The 18,283-nt window shown below is 45.9% G+C and overlaps 1 protein-coding gene across 3 annotated transcripts in view; it reads left to right on the forward strand.

The window, feature by feature from the left end:
• Positions 1-18,283, forward strand: part of GLI3 (GLI family zinc finger 3) — a 289,281-nt gene that overhangs the window by 90,038 nt on the left and 180,960 nt on the right. For all 3 annotated transcript variants that reach the window (XM_057731922.1, XM_057731920.1, XM_057731923.1), the window contains exon 3: positions 4,419-4,661. In XM_057731922.1, the coding sequence (XP_057587905.1) occupies positions 4,419-4,661 (243 nt within the window). The remainder of the gene's footprint in view (positions 1-4,418; positions 4,662-18,283) is intronic.

The following is an 18,283-nucleotide window of genomic DNA, read 5'->3' on the forward strand; positions in this document are numbered from 1 at the left end:
CCGCTTTTTGAAAAGATGTTAAGAAATTCAGTCACAATAGAGAGCCTAGTTCTGAACGTGTTTCACTCGGTCCATTGAGGTCTGGGCTCCAGCCTTTGTGTGGAGTGAATTGAGCTGAGCGGCTAGCTGGTTGGAGAGGTGAATGAGCAGTCGCTGTGCAGTGGCAAATTCTGGCAAAGAAAGAAGCTCCCCCTCTTCCTTTATTTTCCAATATGCATTCCTGTACAACCCTGCTAGTGGCCATATGTGGCGTCGAGCCTGTTCTTAAGTCAATACGGGGTCCTTGGTTTATTGCAACTCTTGTTAAGTTTGTCTTGTAATTGAAGCTGCTGTTGACCTTGCTTGGGGACCGTTTGTAAAACCGTTTATTTAGCATAAACTGAAATAATAAACCCTCCTTCTCTCGGGCTGATTGTGATAGGGTGACATTAGTTTGATTTAATGATTAGCCAGCCTGACCCTTCTGCTGGAGAGAGCGGCTTGAATAGAGAGAGTTCACTCGGAAGCACTCAGAAAGAATACTAATGAGCTTGTTAAATTTAGCATGGCTCCAACCACTTTTAATTCCTCTAATGGGAGCAGGCACTGCCTGGGAGAGGCAGAGGGCCGGGGAGCAGGGAGGCAGGGGGACACCGAGAATGTTCCTCGAGGGTCTGCACCGCTAGAGAAAGCCCACCAAGAGAAGTTTGCAGAAAGTAGCTAGCCAGAACCTGGGACTGAGTTGTAAGTATTGCTCTGTTCTCTTTCGCTCTGTGTCGTCTATATCTTGGGGGAAGAGAGGAGTGATGCTCTTAAAACAGGATTTCAGGTGAGCACGTGTAGCTACCGGGTGCTGTTCATCTGCTAATTTTGTCTGGGAGACAGGAGGTGTTCCTAGTTAGTGATGCAGTGCAGGGTTTTCCTTTTCTATTGGAAGAATCGTCTGAAACTTTTCTCTCCATTCCGAGGCGAAAGAGCACTTGTTTCCTGGGTCTTGAGGAGAAATCGTCCAAGAGTTTGTGAGCAAACGCACAGGCGTGTGTGCTGAGTCCTGCTTCAGGCAACACGATTACTTCCTTTAAACCTTGGCCGTAAACAGTCTAAGCAGTGTTGGCGAAGAAGCCACTTTTGAGTTTCGAGAGTCAGTGGCACTAAGCGTGTCCGATGCGATGTGGGCTGCCTTTGGATGTGTTTGGAAAATCTGGGACAGTTTCTAAAATGGGATACGGGGGCAGCTGTCCCTAGGGGGAGGTAGGAATTCCCTAACTTCCACTGGAGCACAGCTCTACAGAAGGCGGGGGTCCAAAGTGGGATCCCGATGACAGTTTTGAAAATAATTTTCTCCTAAAGCTTTCTAGTCAATTGCATGTCTCAGTGTGACCCCCCCCCCCCAAGCTTGCAGCTGTTGAACGGAGAGAGGCATGAACAGTCGCCTTGTGTTTGGCTGTTCAAGTCCATTGGCAGATGCTTCTGGAGGACTGGGCTGTTTGCTTACATTTTTGCAGCTGACTTCTGCTTGTTGCCATGGTGGACAGTGTGTTTCTGTCAATAATTTGGCCTGGCGTAGCCTGTCTGCGCTCTCAAACTTTATTGAACAACTCAGCTCAACTGAGCAAGATGAGACAGCTCTCGTCTTTTTGGCTTGCTGAAGTGGTTGCTAAATTTATAAGAGCAGGCGGGAATATTGCTTGGAAAGTTTCCCTTTCACTGTAGAGAGCATGCTTTCAAGCCTCTTAGCTGTTTGTATTCTGGGGCGGGTGTATTGTCAAGTTTTCATCTGAATGCCCCTCAGAATCAACTCAGTACACGCGATGAACTTCCTGAAATCATCTGCTGGAATTTTCTGGAGAGGGAGGGTAGGTGAAAATGTAGGAGCATGGACTCTTGTAAAAGTCAGTCTGATGAAAGTTTCCACGTGAAAAAGAAAATTCTGGCCTGCATTTTACTTTACTAAGGGAATTAGTTCTTTTTTTTCGGTATTAAATGTTTGAACTCTGCTGATTTCTTGTTATAATATGATATTCACACGTCGTATTGTCTCACGCAGAAAGTGATTTTTAGCTAAAAAGATACCCCCGTTTTCACTTACCCTGCAACACTTCCTTCTCCCATGAGGCGGGGGTGGCGCGGGGAGGGGGGCGGAAGGTGGGAGGGCTATGGTCAGACCATGGCAATTATTCAGTTATTCGTGAAGTTGGATTCAAATGCTAGTCAGTAAAGGCATCGTGTCTAAGAAACTCACTCTATTATAGGGATGCAGTTTTAAGAGAAGAAAAGTTAATTTCTTCTAGGAAGATTAAGTCAGGGGAATCCTGTTTTAAACCTGGAACAGATTAGTAGGGCTTGGTTATTCATCTTTCCCAGAGAATGCTAATTATGTGTCACAGCCTCACTTAATAGGGGCTTTCTGGCTTCCCAGAAAGGTCCATTCTACAGAATTTGCACCTCAGTGCAGCAAGGTGGAAACTGGAAATTTGTGCAGGCGCAAATGAGTGGAAAATATGACCTTGGCCATTTGTGTGTTATAGGAGTTTTTATAAAACTGACTAAGAGTTTTGAGAGTTTTTGACACTTTTGCTTTTACATCACAGCAAACCCTTGTTCTATAGCCTGCAACTTTACTGCTAATGAAGTATGAGAGTGGACCAGTGCCTAAAAGTATCAGTCAAAAGGGAAAATAAAAATGCAGGGTTTTTTGTTTTTGTAGTTTGTTTTCAAATCAGCAAAAGCATGGTTGGAATTGCTTTTGTAAAGATCAATGTGTGAAAATGTGGGATTGCACCATTTTCTTTTTTAGTAGTTACTTGATAGATTAAACTCATAATTTATCCCATCATTACAAGGTTTTTGGAGTGAGGATCTGCACAAAATAATGCTAAAATAATGTTTCACAGTTACCCAGCAGTAGTCAGCAAAATCACTGTAAAGTCCAGAACATACCTCATTGCCTATTCGGTTTTGGAAGTCATTTGCTAGGCTAAAAAAAAAAAATACATTGCTTATGTCTTCAAGTCCCAAACACAGGCAGAAAAGTGGGAGTTGCAACTGGCTGTAGGTAGTTCAGATTATTAGTCATCACGAAACAGCAGTTGTTACTTTAGTTTGTATTTTCACGCTCATTCATGTTTATAGCTATTCTTCTGAATTTGTCAAAAGAACTATGAAACTGCTAAAGCATACTTTTCCAGTTTTCTAAGCGGCTCTCAGGCAGACATACCTGCTTTTGGGGATACTTTGAAGCCAAGTTTGTGTATTGAGATTAGATGAGTTCAAAACCTATTCATCTAAATAGTACAACAGTATTATTATTTCTACCCAAATACAGTTTTTTGTTTTTGTTTTTGGGATCAGGACGGGAAACAGCTTTCAAATGAGGTGTCTAAGCAGTGTCCCGACAGCTTTGTTTCCATCCGCACTCATCTGCCAGTGCACAGCCTTGGATTAAACACAGAGCTTGTGTGGGCGTAGTTTGGAGTGTGTGTATGATTCTAACAGATGAATTGGTCCACTTGTTGTGGGTTCGATCACCAGTTGGGTTTGATTTTATGCCTCGGCTCTTTGATCTGCTATTATAGAAAGGTCATCCAATCACATTTGCAGAGAACCATAGTGGGCAGATGGAAAGTTCTTACAGAAGGGAACAGAAGTATTAGGGAGCTGGCATTTCATCAAGCCATTTCCTACATGCTGGAAGCGATGTCTGGAGCCCACCAGAGCACGGACGTAGATCAGCATAACTGACACCCTCCATATCCGCAGCCTCATCCCGTTTTCATCTTAGCTCTCAGCTCTGCTCTGTGGGCTGAAGCAGGAGGTATCCTGAGAGGGGCACTGTAGGTTTCCATGACTGGCATCTTTATCCCTTGGAACCAATGGGTTTTCTGTCCCATGTGTGGCACTGTTTAATCTCTCAGTGTGTCACAAATCTGACTTAAAACCCCAAATCGCGAAAACTTAGGGATCACTTTCTAACAGGTCCTCCTCTGAGAAACAGAGGTCTCTCACCTCCTGAATCACCCAGAGGCATGGCTTCCTCAGACCTGGGGAAGCTGGACCTCCACAGCCTCAGGCTGGTGAAACCTCCAGTTCCATGTGGGACCTGCGGGGATACAGGAAAGTCCCTGATGGAAAGCCTTGCAGGCAGGTTCAGCTGTAAGCCAGGAAGGAGAATTTGCTGACCCTCTACATCTCAGTCGATTAGGCTCATTTCCTGCTCCCCTTTGTCCTTCAATGTGTATCTTGCACCTTCATTCTTAAGCAGTTTTGGCTTTGACTCCCTCATTGTGGTGTAGCTTTCAAAGTTGCCAAGAATGAGAAATAGGCTTCTTTTGGGGGGTTGGGGGGGCCGGAGATGGATGTAGAGGGAGCCCTAGCTGGTGACGGGTTTTGAATGGCTCCTCAGAGTGCTCACAAGAGTTCCATTTCCCTTCCTTCTTCAGAGGATGAAAGTCCTGGACAGACCTATCACAGAGAGAGAAGAAACGCAGTCACTATGCAGCCACAGAGCGTCCCGGGGCTCGGCAAGATCAGTGAGGAGCCTTCGACATCCAGTGACGAGAGGGCCTCGCTGATCAAGAAGGAGATTCATGGGTCCCTGCCCCACCTGGCCGAGCCCTCTGTCCCCTACCGCGGGGCTGTGTTCGCCATGGACCCCAGGAATGGCTACATGGAGCCCCACTACCGTAAGTAGTCCCCGCCCCGTGACACTTGCTGGAGGAGCCACGTCAGGCTGTGTGTGTGTGTGTGTGTGTGTGTGTGTGCGCGCGCGCGCATACACGTGCTTACTGAGTTATTTGGTTTGTATTAATTTATACGAATGTTTAATTTAATGTCTACTTTATCTCTTCTCCCACATCCTGTCCATTCTGCTTTTTCAGGGAAAGCCATTTCCTAAGCATCTTCCATCCCTAAGCACCTCAGGCCTCTGGGGATGGGGGGCAGCCGTCAGGAAGGTGTCCATCTGTGGCTAATCTACATGCACCGTTCCTGGGAACTAGAACCAGATTTGCTCCACCCAAGTAGACGCCGCTGGAGGAAAATTGGGGGCCGGGGGAGGGAGTTATTAAAGTGGACGGCATTAGCAGATGTCTTTAACGGCAGCCATTCCCCTTTTGAATGATTTTTTTTTTTCTCGCTTCATTGTTGAGGAGGAACAAACCTCTTTTAACCAACCAGGGCTAGATTCCTTCCTGTAGAAGATTTTTCTGTGTGTTCTACTTTGTTCTGGAATCGGCAGACTAGAAGACCTCGGAAGCTCCTTTTCCAGCACTCAGAAAGTTAAAGAAATTAACTAGGACTCGGAACACACCTACACGATGGTTTTCTCCCAAGGCAGAATATAAAGGAAGATATATAAGGGTTGAGTTCATTTCCGGCCTGGTTCTAGTTAAAAAAGTATAATTCGGTGGTGGAGTAATGAAGTTCATATTGAGATGCCCGAGCTTGCGGGTCTTGATTACAGATTTATCACCTTGCCAGGATACAGACCTGCTGTATAACATTCGCGGCTCCAATTCCAGATGATCCATCGCGCTCCAGAGAGGGGGAACTGGTTTGTGTTTCCCTGTTTCCACATCATTCAGAAATTTTAGTGTTTTAAGGCAAAAGGTCATTAGCCAGATGACTGATGAGTGAGGACAGCTGATTAGCGCATGTTTTTTGGCTCAAGAAAGTGCCCAGGATAAAAGCTAATTTCATCCCTTCATTAGTTGGCTTGAAGCAGAGGGGAATGTTCCCTCATCAGGGTGCAGATCAAAGAGCTTCGCACAACCTTGTCTCAGTAACAGCTCCCCCTCCTCCCCGACCAGGGTATATTGTTGGTAAAGATGGAAGATACATTATTTTTTTCAGTGGAGGGAGAATTTTTTTAAGTGGTCAGAGGCGTGGAGGAAAAGGTTCGATGACTTCTTGTTAGGTTTTTAAAAAGTCGATAATTTCTCTGTTTAAAGAGTGCTTATGGTGGTGGGGTGGGATGAATTGGGAGATTGGGATGGACATATATACACTAATATGTATAAAATAGATAACTAATGAGAACCTGCTGTAGAGCACAGGGAGCTCCACTTCACTGTACAGTAGAAAGTAACACAACATTGTGAAACAACTATACCTTAATTAAAAAAAAAAAGGGCTCATCAGCCTTTTGGCTACAGTTGTTACTTTTACAGATACAGAAATAAGGAGGAGGTGGAGCCTGTACCTTCCTTTCCTTCCCTCATTAGAGGTTTCTTCCTTTCATTTTATTTCTCCTTTATTTTCGGAATGGGAGTTTACAATAGCGTGGGTAGGCTTTTTCTCTGAGCACATTCCTAAGTTTTCTACATTGTATTTTTGTGAACGGGTCTCCATTAGGTCTCATCCATGCAGAAAATAGGAGGGATTCCACATACTCCCGACCTATATTACTATTCCCTGAGAGTAGGCTTACTTTTGAAAAAGGATGGTCTAGATTATTAGCCACACGTTCACTGCATTGTTTTTGCCCTTAGATGGGAACACAAACTTTCCCCATCTCATATTTGTGTTTTGTTTTCGATTCCAGATGCCCACTAATTAGTGAGGTAGTTAATTGGTCAGGACAGCTGCCTGAAGTAGGCAGATGACCGTTAACTTTCTCTCTGTGCCGATCAACTTGCAGCTTGCTCTTGGCCCGTTTGTTCTAACTGTCTGCTCATTGAATCCTCTCCCCATCATTTGAGGGGCTTGGATCTCTGCACACCTGGGACCTTTGTCCCCTCTCGGTGGTCCATGTGTGCGACTCCCCCATCCCGGGCCTCCCGTGGAGTACAAACTAGCACGGGGCACCGGAGAACTCTTGGTGGCGCTTGGAACTGTTCATTGTCACTCTGTTTAGGGGACAGCTCACCCTTTCCCACTGCATTGTTCAAATCCGTATTAAAATTACACAGTAATTTAGAAGCGAGGTAGGTTGTCTGTCACCAAATGGCAAATGCTGTTCTGACCCACCAACTCCATGGGTCAAATTCAGGCCCTCAGTTGGGCATGAATAAACGTTATTGTTACATACATCATATGGACAGGGAGACCTAGGGATTATACAGATTGGCTCAGCAACCAGGGCGCTCAGGTTCCAGCCTTGCCACCTACTGGCCATGTGACTGTCACCAAGTAGGCTTGTGCTCTAAGGTCCCCCTAAGGATCCCTTCCTAACTATTGAATGGGAGTGATGTACGACCGTCAGCCCCAGTGCATCCTTGTGACAATTGAGACAGTGCCAATAAGATATTTAGTACAGTCTCTGGCTCGTGGTGAAAAGCATCCGAATCATTATGGTAGCTGTTCTCCTCTGGCTCACCCACCTTCTCCTGCTGCTCCTTCTTCCTCTTCCTTCCATTCCATCATCATCATCATCATCGTCGGCATCCTCACCACCATCCGTACATGATGGGTTTGGGTGCACTCTCCAAACCGAGGTGTTTGTGTCAGAGTTGCCGTTGTGTCCGGTTCAGCATAGACTGGCTTCTCTCTGCCAGACCTGCTTTCCTGCCTCCCTGAGGTCAGCGTCTTCTATAAACACAGACTGGAGATGGAGTGAATTGTAAACCTTAGGGCAAGGGTGTGTGGTTAGCATGGGGTGCGGTGGCCTTCTGAATGGAATCCTTTCTCGCTGAACTTTGATGGACGGATTATCATTTTTTCCTGTTTGGGGAGTAGAGAGATGTTAAACCTTTTACACGAGTTTTAACATTTTAAATTCGCAGCAGAAAAGTGTTTTATGTGACAAATACAAACTTAAGACGTGTGGAAAAACAAAAAGTACGGTATTAGGTGTTCCTGGTAAATAATTTAAAGATACGCTAAACTAAGCCTCAAGGAATCAGTAGGATATGACTTTATTTTTTCTAGAACCTTGTTGGATTATTTAATCTTCTACGAGTATAATGAGCGGTTTTTTTTTTTTAGGTACTTTGTAATAATATTTATCCATCTCACATGGATTTAATTATCCAGAGAAAGCACTGATGGAAGGCTGAAATGGACACACCTCCTAAGAATCTTTTAGTGTGTGAGAAAAGTACCCTCTTTTTAAAATGAGATGTGAAAGTTTGGCCACGTTGCTTTACCTTGTCTCAGTCGGCAGCCTTGTCAAGAACCCAGGTTCACTGCAGACCTTTGGTAGCTGACGGTTCAGAGTGTCTTTTTAGGCCATTCCCCTTTCCTTTGAATCGTCTGCCAGCCCCACCAGGCCCTTGGAGGGGGAACACCCCTCTAATCCAGTGTAGCTGGGCCATGTGAACTCTCACAGTAATTCCTGCATTTCTCTGTGGTTGGAAAATGCAGACTTTCCAAGATGCCTAATTTGTGCTTCTATATATACTAACTTTGTATTTCTAACGTGTGGGCAGGCTTCCTGTAAGACCGGAAAAGGGAAAATCGTTTTTCCCCTCAGGAGGACATCTGTAAAATTTTTATTGCACAAGACTCTATTATACTTGGGTAGGCAATGTTGCATCTTCACAAATGGCACTTAGACGGGATTCAAAGTATTTTCGGTTTTGTGGGTTTGACTTTGAAAAAAAAAAAAAAGAAAGAAAACCCCAGGATAGCAGGCACTTCAAACATTTGCAACATGTGTTTGGAATAAAATCCTCACAGGGGGGATCGGGGGGTTTCTCTCACCAAGGGTAGCTGCGGATGGGCTGTATATCAAGGCCAGAAAGTCGATGTTCAAGCTGCGTGGCTCAGACCTGGGGTGGTGCTGACAGGCTGGCTGCTGAAGGATCACTCGCGCTTTATAATTGGGGAGCGCATGGGAGGGGCTGGATTTGGGGGACCTGACTTGCTTGTCCTGGAGTCAGGATAAGGACCCTCATCTCCTGCCCAAACATTTCTCAGCAGTTTTATTCTGCTCCTGCTTCATCTGTAGCCAGATATTTCAAACCACCATCAACACCTCCCCCACCCCGGCTTTCACTTACCGCCGTGCATTTCTTCCTTTATAAACTTACAAGGCAGGTGACATAATAGTTAAAGCATTCCTGTACCCTGGCCGACACTTAACTTTTATTCTCTTCTCCGTTACAGAAAACATGTGTTGCATTGTCTTCTGTCTCACTGTGCAGAGTCCATTTTTTTAAGTGTCCCTGCAGGGGTTTTGGTGGGGAGTTTCTTGGAATCACCAGTCATGTCATATAGATCCCCTGCTGGTTTAGTTAAAGGCACGGAGGACTTAGAAAGATGCCCCCTTTTCTAAAATTTCAGGTCTCTTTTACAGTTTTATAGTTGTGCCCCCAACTGCTCCTAAGCAGTAATTCCTCCTGGAAAATATGATTCATTCCTCCATGTAAATGCTTTGATTGAAAACATACCGCTGGTATTCTTCCGTATGTTTCCCAGCTCAGATGACAGAACTATTAGTTGCTAATTAGCAAAACCTGAGGAATTCGCGTAAAGAAAAGAAACTGAATTTTTAATTGGCTGGCATTCATCTTCTGTGGAAAGCTGATGTGCTAAGCCCACTTGCATTCTTGTGTGCTAAAAAAAAAAGGCATGGAAGGTGTTTTTTCTACCTGTCTGTCTTTATATTGGGTGACTTTTAGAAATACGTCTTGTAAGTGAGGGGAAGGGAAGAGGTGTATTTTACATATTTAATAGACACACCTGCTCACGTTTCTCTTACTCTTGGGGTGTCATCTGGAGGCTGTGAAAGACAAAGATGCCTACGAGGCACAAATGAACAGTTTGGTGTTGACCAAACTGCAAAGGCATTGACAGTTCCTCGAGCACACAGTTCTGTTCTCATCCAGGCTGTCATTTCTGTCTTTGGAGAACAGTTGACGAGCCAGTTGGGAGTGCTGTGATTGTTTTCTTTTTCCTCCTTGAAAACTAGAGGGTTTTACCACAGAGTCATACTCTGGGGGCTTTGCTAGGTGTCTTGCATCCTGGGCTGGTTGTCTTGAATTGTTGGGGGAGTTGAAGTGGGGAGAGGTAAGCAAGTCTAGAAAGTTTTACAAAATTTACTCTTGAGCTTAAGAATAGCTCCCTGCTACTTCCTTGGTGGCACAGTGGTTAAGACTCCATGCTCCCAATGCAGGGGGCTGGGGTTTGATCCCTGGTCAGGGAACTCGATCCCACATGCATGCTGCAACTAAGAAATCCACATGCCACAACTAAGGAGCCCATCTGCCACAACTAAGGAGCCCATCTGCCACAACTAAGACCCAGCGCAACCAACAAAAAGAAGAAAAAAAAGAATAGCTCCTTGCTAATTTTTATCCTCTTAGAAATTTGATGTAAGGATCCAAGCTTTCTTTCGACAACCTGGAGGTAATATTTTAAGACTAGAAATAGTGAGCCCACTTCCATAGATTTTTTTTACAGAGCTCCATTGCAAGGCAACTCTGCAGAAAGCAGTAGAAATTTAGGGGTCATTTTTAGGAGCCTCTAGATTCAGCTCCCCACCACTGAATCTTGACTGTTCTCGTACTCGAGGTTACTGTGATTCTACGCATGGCTCTTGGGAGATAGCAAGTGAAACTGGGACCTGATGGGGAGAGAAGCACTGTGACCTTTGGAAAAATGAGCTATTGATTTTATCCCTTGAACTCGGGGGACATAACTTGCTAGAGGGACCAGGGAGAAGCTTGAAGGCGATTCCTCCGGGAGAGGAATAGGAAGGAAAGGCAAAGGGAGACCATGTTCTAGAGAGAACCAGTTGGCCTTTTGGTGCTCTTGCCCAGACCTCTTACCCTCTGTTGTCCAAACGGCACCCCCTGCAGGCAAGTCTGACTCCAAGGCCTACTGCTCAGGCCGCCCTGCTCACACTGTTGTCCTCCCGGAATAATTCATGGCTTTCCTCTTGGCCTTCAAGTACTACCTATTCTTCAATCTAAAGATGCACTTTCTTTGAAAGACTTCTCTAGGTCCCATCTCATAAGGATCTTTTCCAACCCTGTAACCCAAGTCCATGTGTAATTCTCACCCGGAAGCATATCATGGCCGCATCCTTGGGTTGTCCATGTATGTTGGCCTGATCTCCTTTAGAGTAGGGTGATAGTTCAGGCAGTGCTTGTTCTTCTGTCCATCAAGTTCCTAGGCAGGACTGGGAGGGCTTGTTAATGCAGAGAAGGGGTGAGCGATTCATTGCTTGGCCTTGGTCACGCCAGAGATGAAGTTGGTCCACAGCCTGCCGGTCAGAGGTGGCTTCCTGGGCAAACAGAAGAGACTGAAACGTCTGCTTCCGTTATGTAATTTACCAGTATATGCAACCTCTTATCCAAACTTACTCCCCCTCCCCCAATCCTCTCTGAATATAAGCAGGGTTTAAAGTGTTTGTGACACGTCTATACATTTATTTTTTAATTTTTTTAAATTTTTAAAATTTTTTTTTGGGGGTACACCAGGTTCAATCATCTGTTTTTATACACATATCCCCGTATTCCCTCCCTTCCTTGACTCCCCCCACTCGAGTCCCCCCCACCCTCCCCGCCCCAGTCCTCTAAGGCATCTTCCATCCTCGAGTTGGACTCCCTTTGTTATACAACAACTTCCCACTGGCTATCTATTTTACAGTTGGTAGTATATATATGTCTGTGCTACTCTCTCGCTTTGTCTCAGCTTCCCCTTCACCCCCCGCCCCCTCCCAAACCTCGAGTTCTCCAGTCCATTCTCTGTATCTGCATCCTTGTTCTTGTCACTGAGTTCATCAGTACCATTTTTAGATTCCGTATATGTGAGTTAGCATACAATATTTGTCTTTCTCTTTCTGACTTACTTCACTCTGTATGACAGACTGTAGTTCTATCCACCTCATTACATATAGCTCCATCTCATCCCTTTTTATAGCTGAGTAATATTCCATTGTATATATATGCCACATCTTCTTTATCCATTACGTCTATACATTTATAAACTGTTCATTTTTAAAACATCAAGAATATTTGCTTCCGCATACCTGCAGCACATTTAAAACTGCCAGGATGCTCAGACGAGGCGGGTTGTGGTGCTTTGGAGGAAACTGACACTTTGCCTGCAGAGTCGGATGAGGACCAACTCATTTTAAACATCAAGGGAGGGACTTCCCTGGTGGCACAGTGGATAAGACTCCACGCTCCCAATGCAGGGGGCCCGGGCTTTGACCCCTGGTCAGGGAACCAGATCCTGCATGCATGCTGCAACTGAGAGTTCACATGCCACAACTAAGGAACCTGCCTGCTGCAACTGAGACCCAGCACAACCAACTAAATAAATAAATATTAAAAAAATAAACACCAAGGGATTTGCACAAGAGATCTCCTGTGTATTTTGAAGCCCATCTAAAATTGAACAGGTAGATATTTTTTCCTGTAGTTAAGGTGAGCATGATATTTGTTTTCCCCTTTAAGAAATTTAAGTGATTTGTCTTATCTTCAATAACCTCTAGGCAATTCATGATTTCAGTAACATCTTTCCCACTCATTAGTTTGCAAGCATGCCTGTCACCCGTGGTAATGGGATCTCCTATTGACAAATCGTTCGGGATCATGAATCCAGTTGTTTAAATATTCCATGCAATTATTTTCCTTTTCTAGTTTGGCCACCAGCCCAACACCCAACACAAGTGGCAATGTTTTTAGTTGCTTATAGTTTCTTTTCCTCCCCCCATCCCTCCCTCCTTCCTTGAGAAAAAGCATAAGAAACACAGCACCGCCTGCCATTCCATAGCCATCTGCTAAGAGCTTTCTAACAGAAGCAACATTATCTTTGGCCCCCTCCTCCTTTTTCTTGTATAATTAAAGAATGTTACCTTTGATGTCTCTTGAAAGCTGCATATCCTGCCCTGCTTTGGCTTTCTTGATCTTGTACCTATAAATTTGTGCTATATCTTCATCCTACTTAGTGAAAGTGCTGGATTTTTCTCTCTTCGTGCCTTGCAGTTGGGTTTAATGTAGGCTAACCAATCTGGCATTTTATGGCTCTGTCCTTCTTATGTTCTGATAGAGTTTGGATTCTTGTGGAACTCTGAAAAATATCCAACTTTCAATCCTTTTAGCTTTTACATGTGGGTCTCTACTTTGGGTTTCTCCTAAAACATGTTGTTTTTATCTTCCTAATATCTTCCCTTCTTTGCAGGGGGGCCTCCTGGCTTTTTATTAACCTTAGTTTTTGATGAGTTTCTTCCTCTTAGAACAAAATGAAGAAAGTTCTTGACTCATTGAGCTGTTTGTATTTTTGGTTCACCTGTCAGTCGATTGTTCGTTAATCATGCTTACCGAGTGTCTCTTAAGTGCTAACCAGTATTGGTCAGAAAGAGCATGGTCATTACCTCCATGGAGCTTCAGGTCAGTGGGACAATAAGTAGATAAGCCCTTGCCGAAAGTCATCACAAAGGACATATCATAAAAGACAGATGGAGGGTCCCTGAGGAGCAGGTAACACAGATACTTCACCCAGACTTGATGAGTCAGGAAGGCTTCCTGGAGGAAGTGACATCTCTACCTGTGGTAGAGGGGTAGAGAGTAACGTTTACGAAGGCATGGAGGCCAAAGGAAAACCTGACGCTTGTCAGGACCTGAGAGAACTCTGGTGTTGGAGGGTGGAGCTCAGGTCAGGGAGTGACAGGAGACAGGCTGAGAGGTGCAGGCCAGCGGGCTTTCTGGGAGCTGATCCTCTTCTGAGTCCAGGGCGAGCCCTAAGACTTGTTTCGTGGCTTTTGGGTATTGAAGTGGCTCTTTGGGTAGCTGTGTTTCCCATCACCAGCCCAGAATTTGTCCCGGGGTTTAATTCACCTCCTCCTCCTCATTTGCCAGTGTGTGATTCCACCCCCAGCCCCTCCCGGCTTCTCGGGCTGACTCCTTATCCAGGGGTCCTCAAGGAGGTACTGCTGCTTCCTCTGGGTCATGTGTTCTGTTTTCTTTTGGAGACCACAAAATCCATTTCTACTTGTTCTCCAACTGCTGAGCTTTTCTGTATTAGATAACCTGGATGATCGCAATTGCTTGGTCTCAAAGTACCCATCCCAAACATTGGGGCGTAAATGTGGCTTCATTTCCAATGAATTAAGAATGTTCTATGTCAAGACATGTTGTAACTTCAGCATATAAGATTCCCAATAAAAAATTTAAAAACGTGGCGTTTTATTTCATTGAAAAACTCAAAGCCCCTAACATCACTCGAGCTAGAGGAATTGTGCAAAGAGCCCACAGTGAGATTGGGAAGAGGGGCCAGAGATAACAAAGTGAAATTCAGCTGGGAAATCCAGGGGCTGATACCACTGGGAGAAAATGAGGACAAAGACGTCTAGGGGTGGGTAAGTCCGCAATCTGGCCTGGACAGAAGGCGTCTTAGGGAAGACGGGGGGACCCCTGAGGAGGAGCCACGTCCTCTCCATGGGGGGCTATGGGGCTAATCAGCGGGCATTGTGTAGGTCAGAGGAAGCCCACTCTAGGCAGCTGGGCGTTTCCGCGTCCCCTGGGGGGAGACCCAGACCTGCATTCTGATTGTGCGCGTGACTCGGGAGTGGGATCAAAGGGGGGCCTGCTTCCTAGTTTAGAGAGGAGCAGAGAAGTGTCTTGGGAAACAGCCACTACCTCTTCTTTCCATTTGCTTTCGTGGAATAAACCTGCCGTTGAATTCGGCAGGATTTCAGGTTTCCTCCCCCATCCCTGTTTTTCCCCTTTAAGTAAGGAATGTCATAGAATGTCATCACCACCACCCCCTGCTCACTCTCCCGCAGCATCTGTGATTCCAGCTTGGCTCGATGAATCTGACCACATAGGTTGACCCTTTTGATCAAGTGTGCGATTTACTTCTGTATTAATGTATCTATGGCTGTGGGATGCACTTCTGTGTAGCCTCTGTGTTTTATCTCTAATGATGTTTTAAGCATAGTTTGTATCTATCACATTCCGCAAATTGATGATATAGAGAGATGGTCAATGAGCAGTTGGAGGCACCTGAGTGCCCCTGGGGTCCCCAGCTATTCTGATCACACCCCTGCTTCAAGTCTCACTCCAGTGGGTACATGATGCCTGATCTTTATTCTCATTTCAAGAATTCTGTGCATCTTTTTGAGAGTCTGCTATGAGTCAGACACTAGGTCTAGGTCCTGAGGGGTCAGCGTTTGCCAAGACTGGTCAAGTCCAGACTTTCATGGCGCCCATGTTCCAGCCAGAAGAGACACATACCAAACACAGGGGCAGAGACATCAACGAGACAGCACAGCAGGTGCTCTGAGTCCACTAAAACAGGTGGTGGTGTGCTTGGGAGAGACTCGGGGTGGAGCATCGTACCTTGGAATGGGCGGACAGAGCAGGAAAGGCTTGCTGGGAGGTGTTTTTGCAGCTGAGACCCAAGTGACAAAAAGGAGTCAACCTTGGGAAGGTCCAAGGAGAGAGCATTCCACTTAAAGAGTGGAATTTGTGGGTTTGCTGTGACCACCACATCCAGGAGCAGAGAGAAGGCGAGTGTGGTGGACAGGTGAGGGAGATGAATTGAGGGGATCTTTTAGGCATTTTTTACTTGAGGAACATCGCTCTAGCTGGTGTGTGGGGACTGTCCTGAAGGGGCAGAGTATAGGATTAGGGAGGCAGCTCTCAGCAGGTTTTGCAGAAGCCCAGGTGGAAACTGGTCCCCCCTTTTAGAAACGATCGCAGGCAGAAATCTAGTCCTTGGCACTTCCCTGATGGTCCAGTGGTTAAGACTTTGCCTTCCAATGTAGGGGGTATGGGTTCAATCCCTGATCCGGGAGCTAAGATCCCACATGCCTCGGGCCAGAAAACCAAAGCATAAAATAGAAGCAATATTATAACAAATTCAATGAAGACTTTAAAAAATAGTCCACATCAAAAAAAATCTTTTTTTTTTTTTAAAGAAAGAAATTGAGCCCTCAGTCTGTGCTCTACGGCACTGGCTTTGCTCTTGAATTCATTAAATCTCTGCAGCAACCTTATGATTTTCCCCATGGACAGGCGAGGAAGCTGGGGTCCAGGAAGGCTAAGTCAGTTGTCCATTTTTACCTTGTTCAAAGTGGCTGAACCAAGATTCGAACTTACAGAGTTAACCTCCAGAGCTCAAATCCTTAACTCATACCCAGCAACTGCTAAGACTTCAAAATGGCAGTCCAAGTCTGTGCAAGGGCCTGGGCAGCCCGGCTCAGCAGGGAGCTTAGGGATTTTTCTAGAACTGGGTGCTGGTGTTGCCAACGGTGACAGGCAAGGGCTTGGAGGGCCTTGGGAGAGCAGGCTGCTTGCCACGCGCGTCTCCAGGCCGGGACTGTCGGATCCTAGCGTGGAGAGTGCAGGTGTGCTCGGTGCTCCCTCTGTCCTTGCTGTGTTCCCGGCGTGGCTACGTGGGAGAGAAGGAGAAATTGCTTCTCAGCTGAGAGTCTTCCAAAGAATTAGAAATTACCTATGACCTGAGTATGGGGAGGCCTCCTGGTCCTCCCTGTGTCTCTCTGTTTTGGGGGAAAAGTATGTGGGGAAGCAGTGGCCGACACCCCAGGCCCATAACTGGAGTGTTTATTGTGTGCCAGGCGGTGGGCTGAGGACCCCGTTACAGGATCTCATTTAGTTTTCGCACTAACCCATTTGGCATCTGAATTAACTGAGGCTGAGATCTGACCTGATCGTGTGGCTTGCTCCCAGGGCCAGTTTGAGTCTGGACTCCACGGCCCAGGGCTTGGGAGCCAGTGAGGGAGGCCCCTACATACACTGCTCTCCTACTTGTCTTGTTAAACTCTGTGTCCCCCCTGTGTCCCTGTTTCCCCCGTACGTGCAGGGACTTTGAGGCCATAGGCTGTCTGTTGGATCAAAGGTGGATCCGTTATGTGAACGCTCCGTTCCGAAGAGCAGCCTCTGTAAGGAACTGGGGCTTTCACGTGTCGCCAGAATAATGCAGTATCTGAACCCGCCTAGGCCCACCTGGGGCCAGCTCCCCCTGCTGCACAGAGGCCACCGTGCCACCCCTCACCTGTCCCTCCTGTGACATCAGAGCAAGACCACCCTGCCCCACCCAGGGGAGGAAGTGGCAGGGAAAGAGCATCCTTATTTATAAGGATGCTCTCTCCCAGAGAGGGAGAGAGCGAGAACCATGGTCTTTTCACACAAAGGCATCTTGTTGTCCCACTTAATATGGGTGGTTCCTGGTCTCCTGGCTTTGGTATCTCAGATACACCAAAAGAATCCTGGGGAGAAGGAGTTAAGCCTGATTAAGGAGCTGGAGGAATGGTTTATGAGGAAAGATGAAAAGGACTGAATACGAATAACAGAGCCAGTGCAAGCTACAGGGACACATGGAGACTCAAATGAGGAAATAGATGCTAAGGAAGGAAAAGACAGGAGCAAATGCACAAAGACAGGCAAGGAGGAGGCCAGGGGGATCCCCTTCTCTCAGGGACCCGCAGTCAGGACTGATGTGTGCTTTGAAGACTAATGTGAGTATCAGACCGTATCTGCATAGAGTTACGGTTCAGGGGACTTGATCTGACCTGAGGTATATCTGGATGGGTAATAATGATACAAGTTGTAACAATGCTTCCCCTGTATCAGGAGAGTAAGAAAAGTTAATGTGAAGACTTTCAAGAGTGACTAGGATCCCCTGAGATACTTATAACTAGAACAGTCTAAAAATTATGGAAAATTGCTTTAAGGCTTTTAGAGAAGGCAGAGGGATGACTTAGATATTTTTATTGATTCCCCAACATGAACTTAGCACCACACACAGTAGAAATACAAAGTATGACCCTGGCTCTTGGTTTTATATTTTGGAGAGAGATCGCGTGAAACAACACATGAAAACAATTAAGCCCTGTATCAACAAGTATAAAATAGCAGGATGAAAGGCACGACCCGGGTCTGGGGAGGGTGATTTCTGATTCCAACAGAGTTTTACAATAGAGCTCTGACTCCATGGCAAATTTAAATCCAGTATGAAATTTCTCCTAATTAACATTTCCCTTCTTGCTTCCAAATATCAAATTTATGGACTTTAAGAAATTCACATAACGCATATGCCGATGCTGCGTTTTCTTTCTGCTTGATCCGTTCCAGCTGTTATTAACTTTCAGGTCTGACTTTCATTAATTTATGAGGCGTTCTGAACTGCAGTCTGAAATGTTTCCCTGAAGTTTTGACTTTTGGGGGGGACAGATCTCACGTGAGTTGATCATGACACTTGCTAAGATTTCAGCCAAGCATGGGAGTTTATTGCTCTCTAATAACCTTTCCAGGGCCCTCCGGTGACATGTGTTTGCATGTGCTGTCACAGCCCCCAAGGGGGTGCACAGAGAGCCTTTGTCACTGCTGATGTCACCACGCCCCCCACCCAACTGATGGAACCTGAGCATCCTCAGTGGCTCTCGTCTGGC

The sequence above is a fragment of the Hippopotamus amphibius genome, chromosome 4 (genome assembly GCF_030028045.1).
Source record: "Hippopotamus amphibius kiboko isolate mHipAmp2 chromosome 4, mHipAmp2.hap2, whole genome shotgun sequence".
Lineage (NCBI taxonomy): Eukaryota > Metazoa > Chordata > Mammalia > Artiodactyla > Hippopotamidae > Hippopotamus > Hippopotamus amphibius.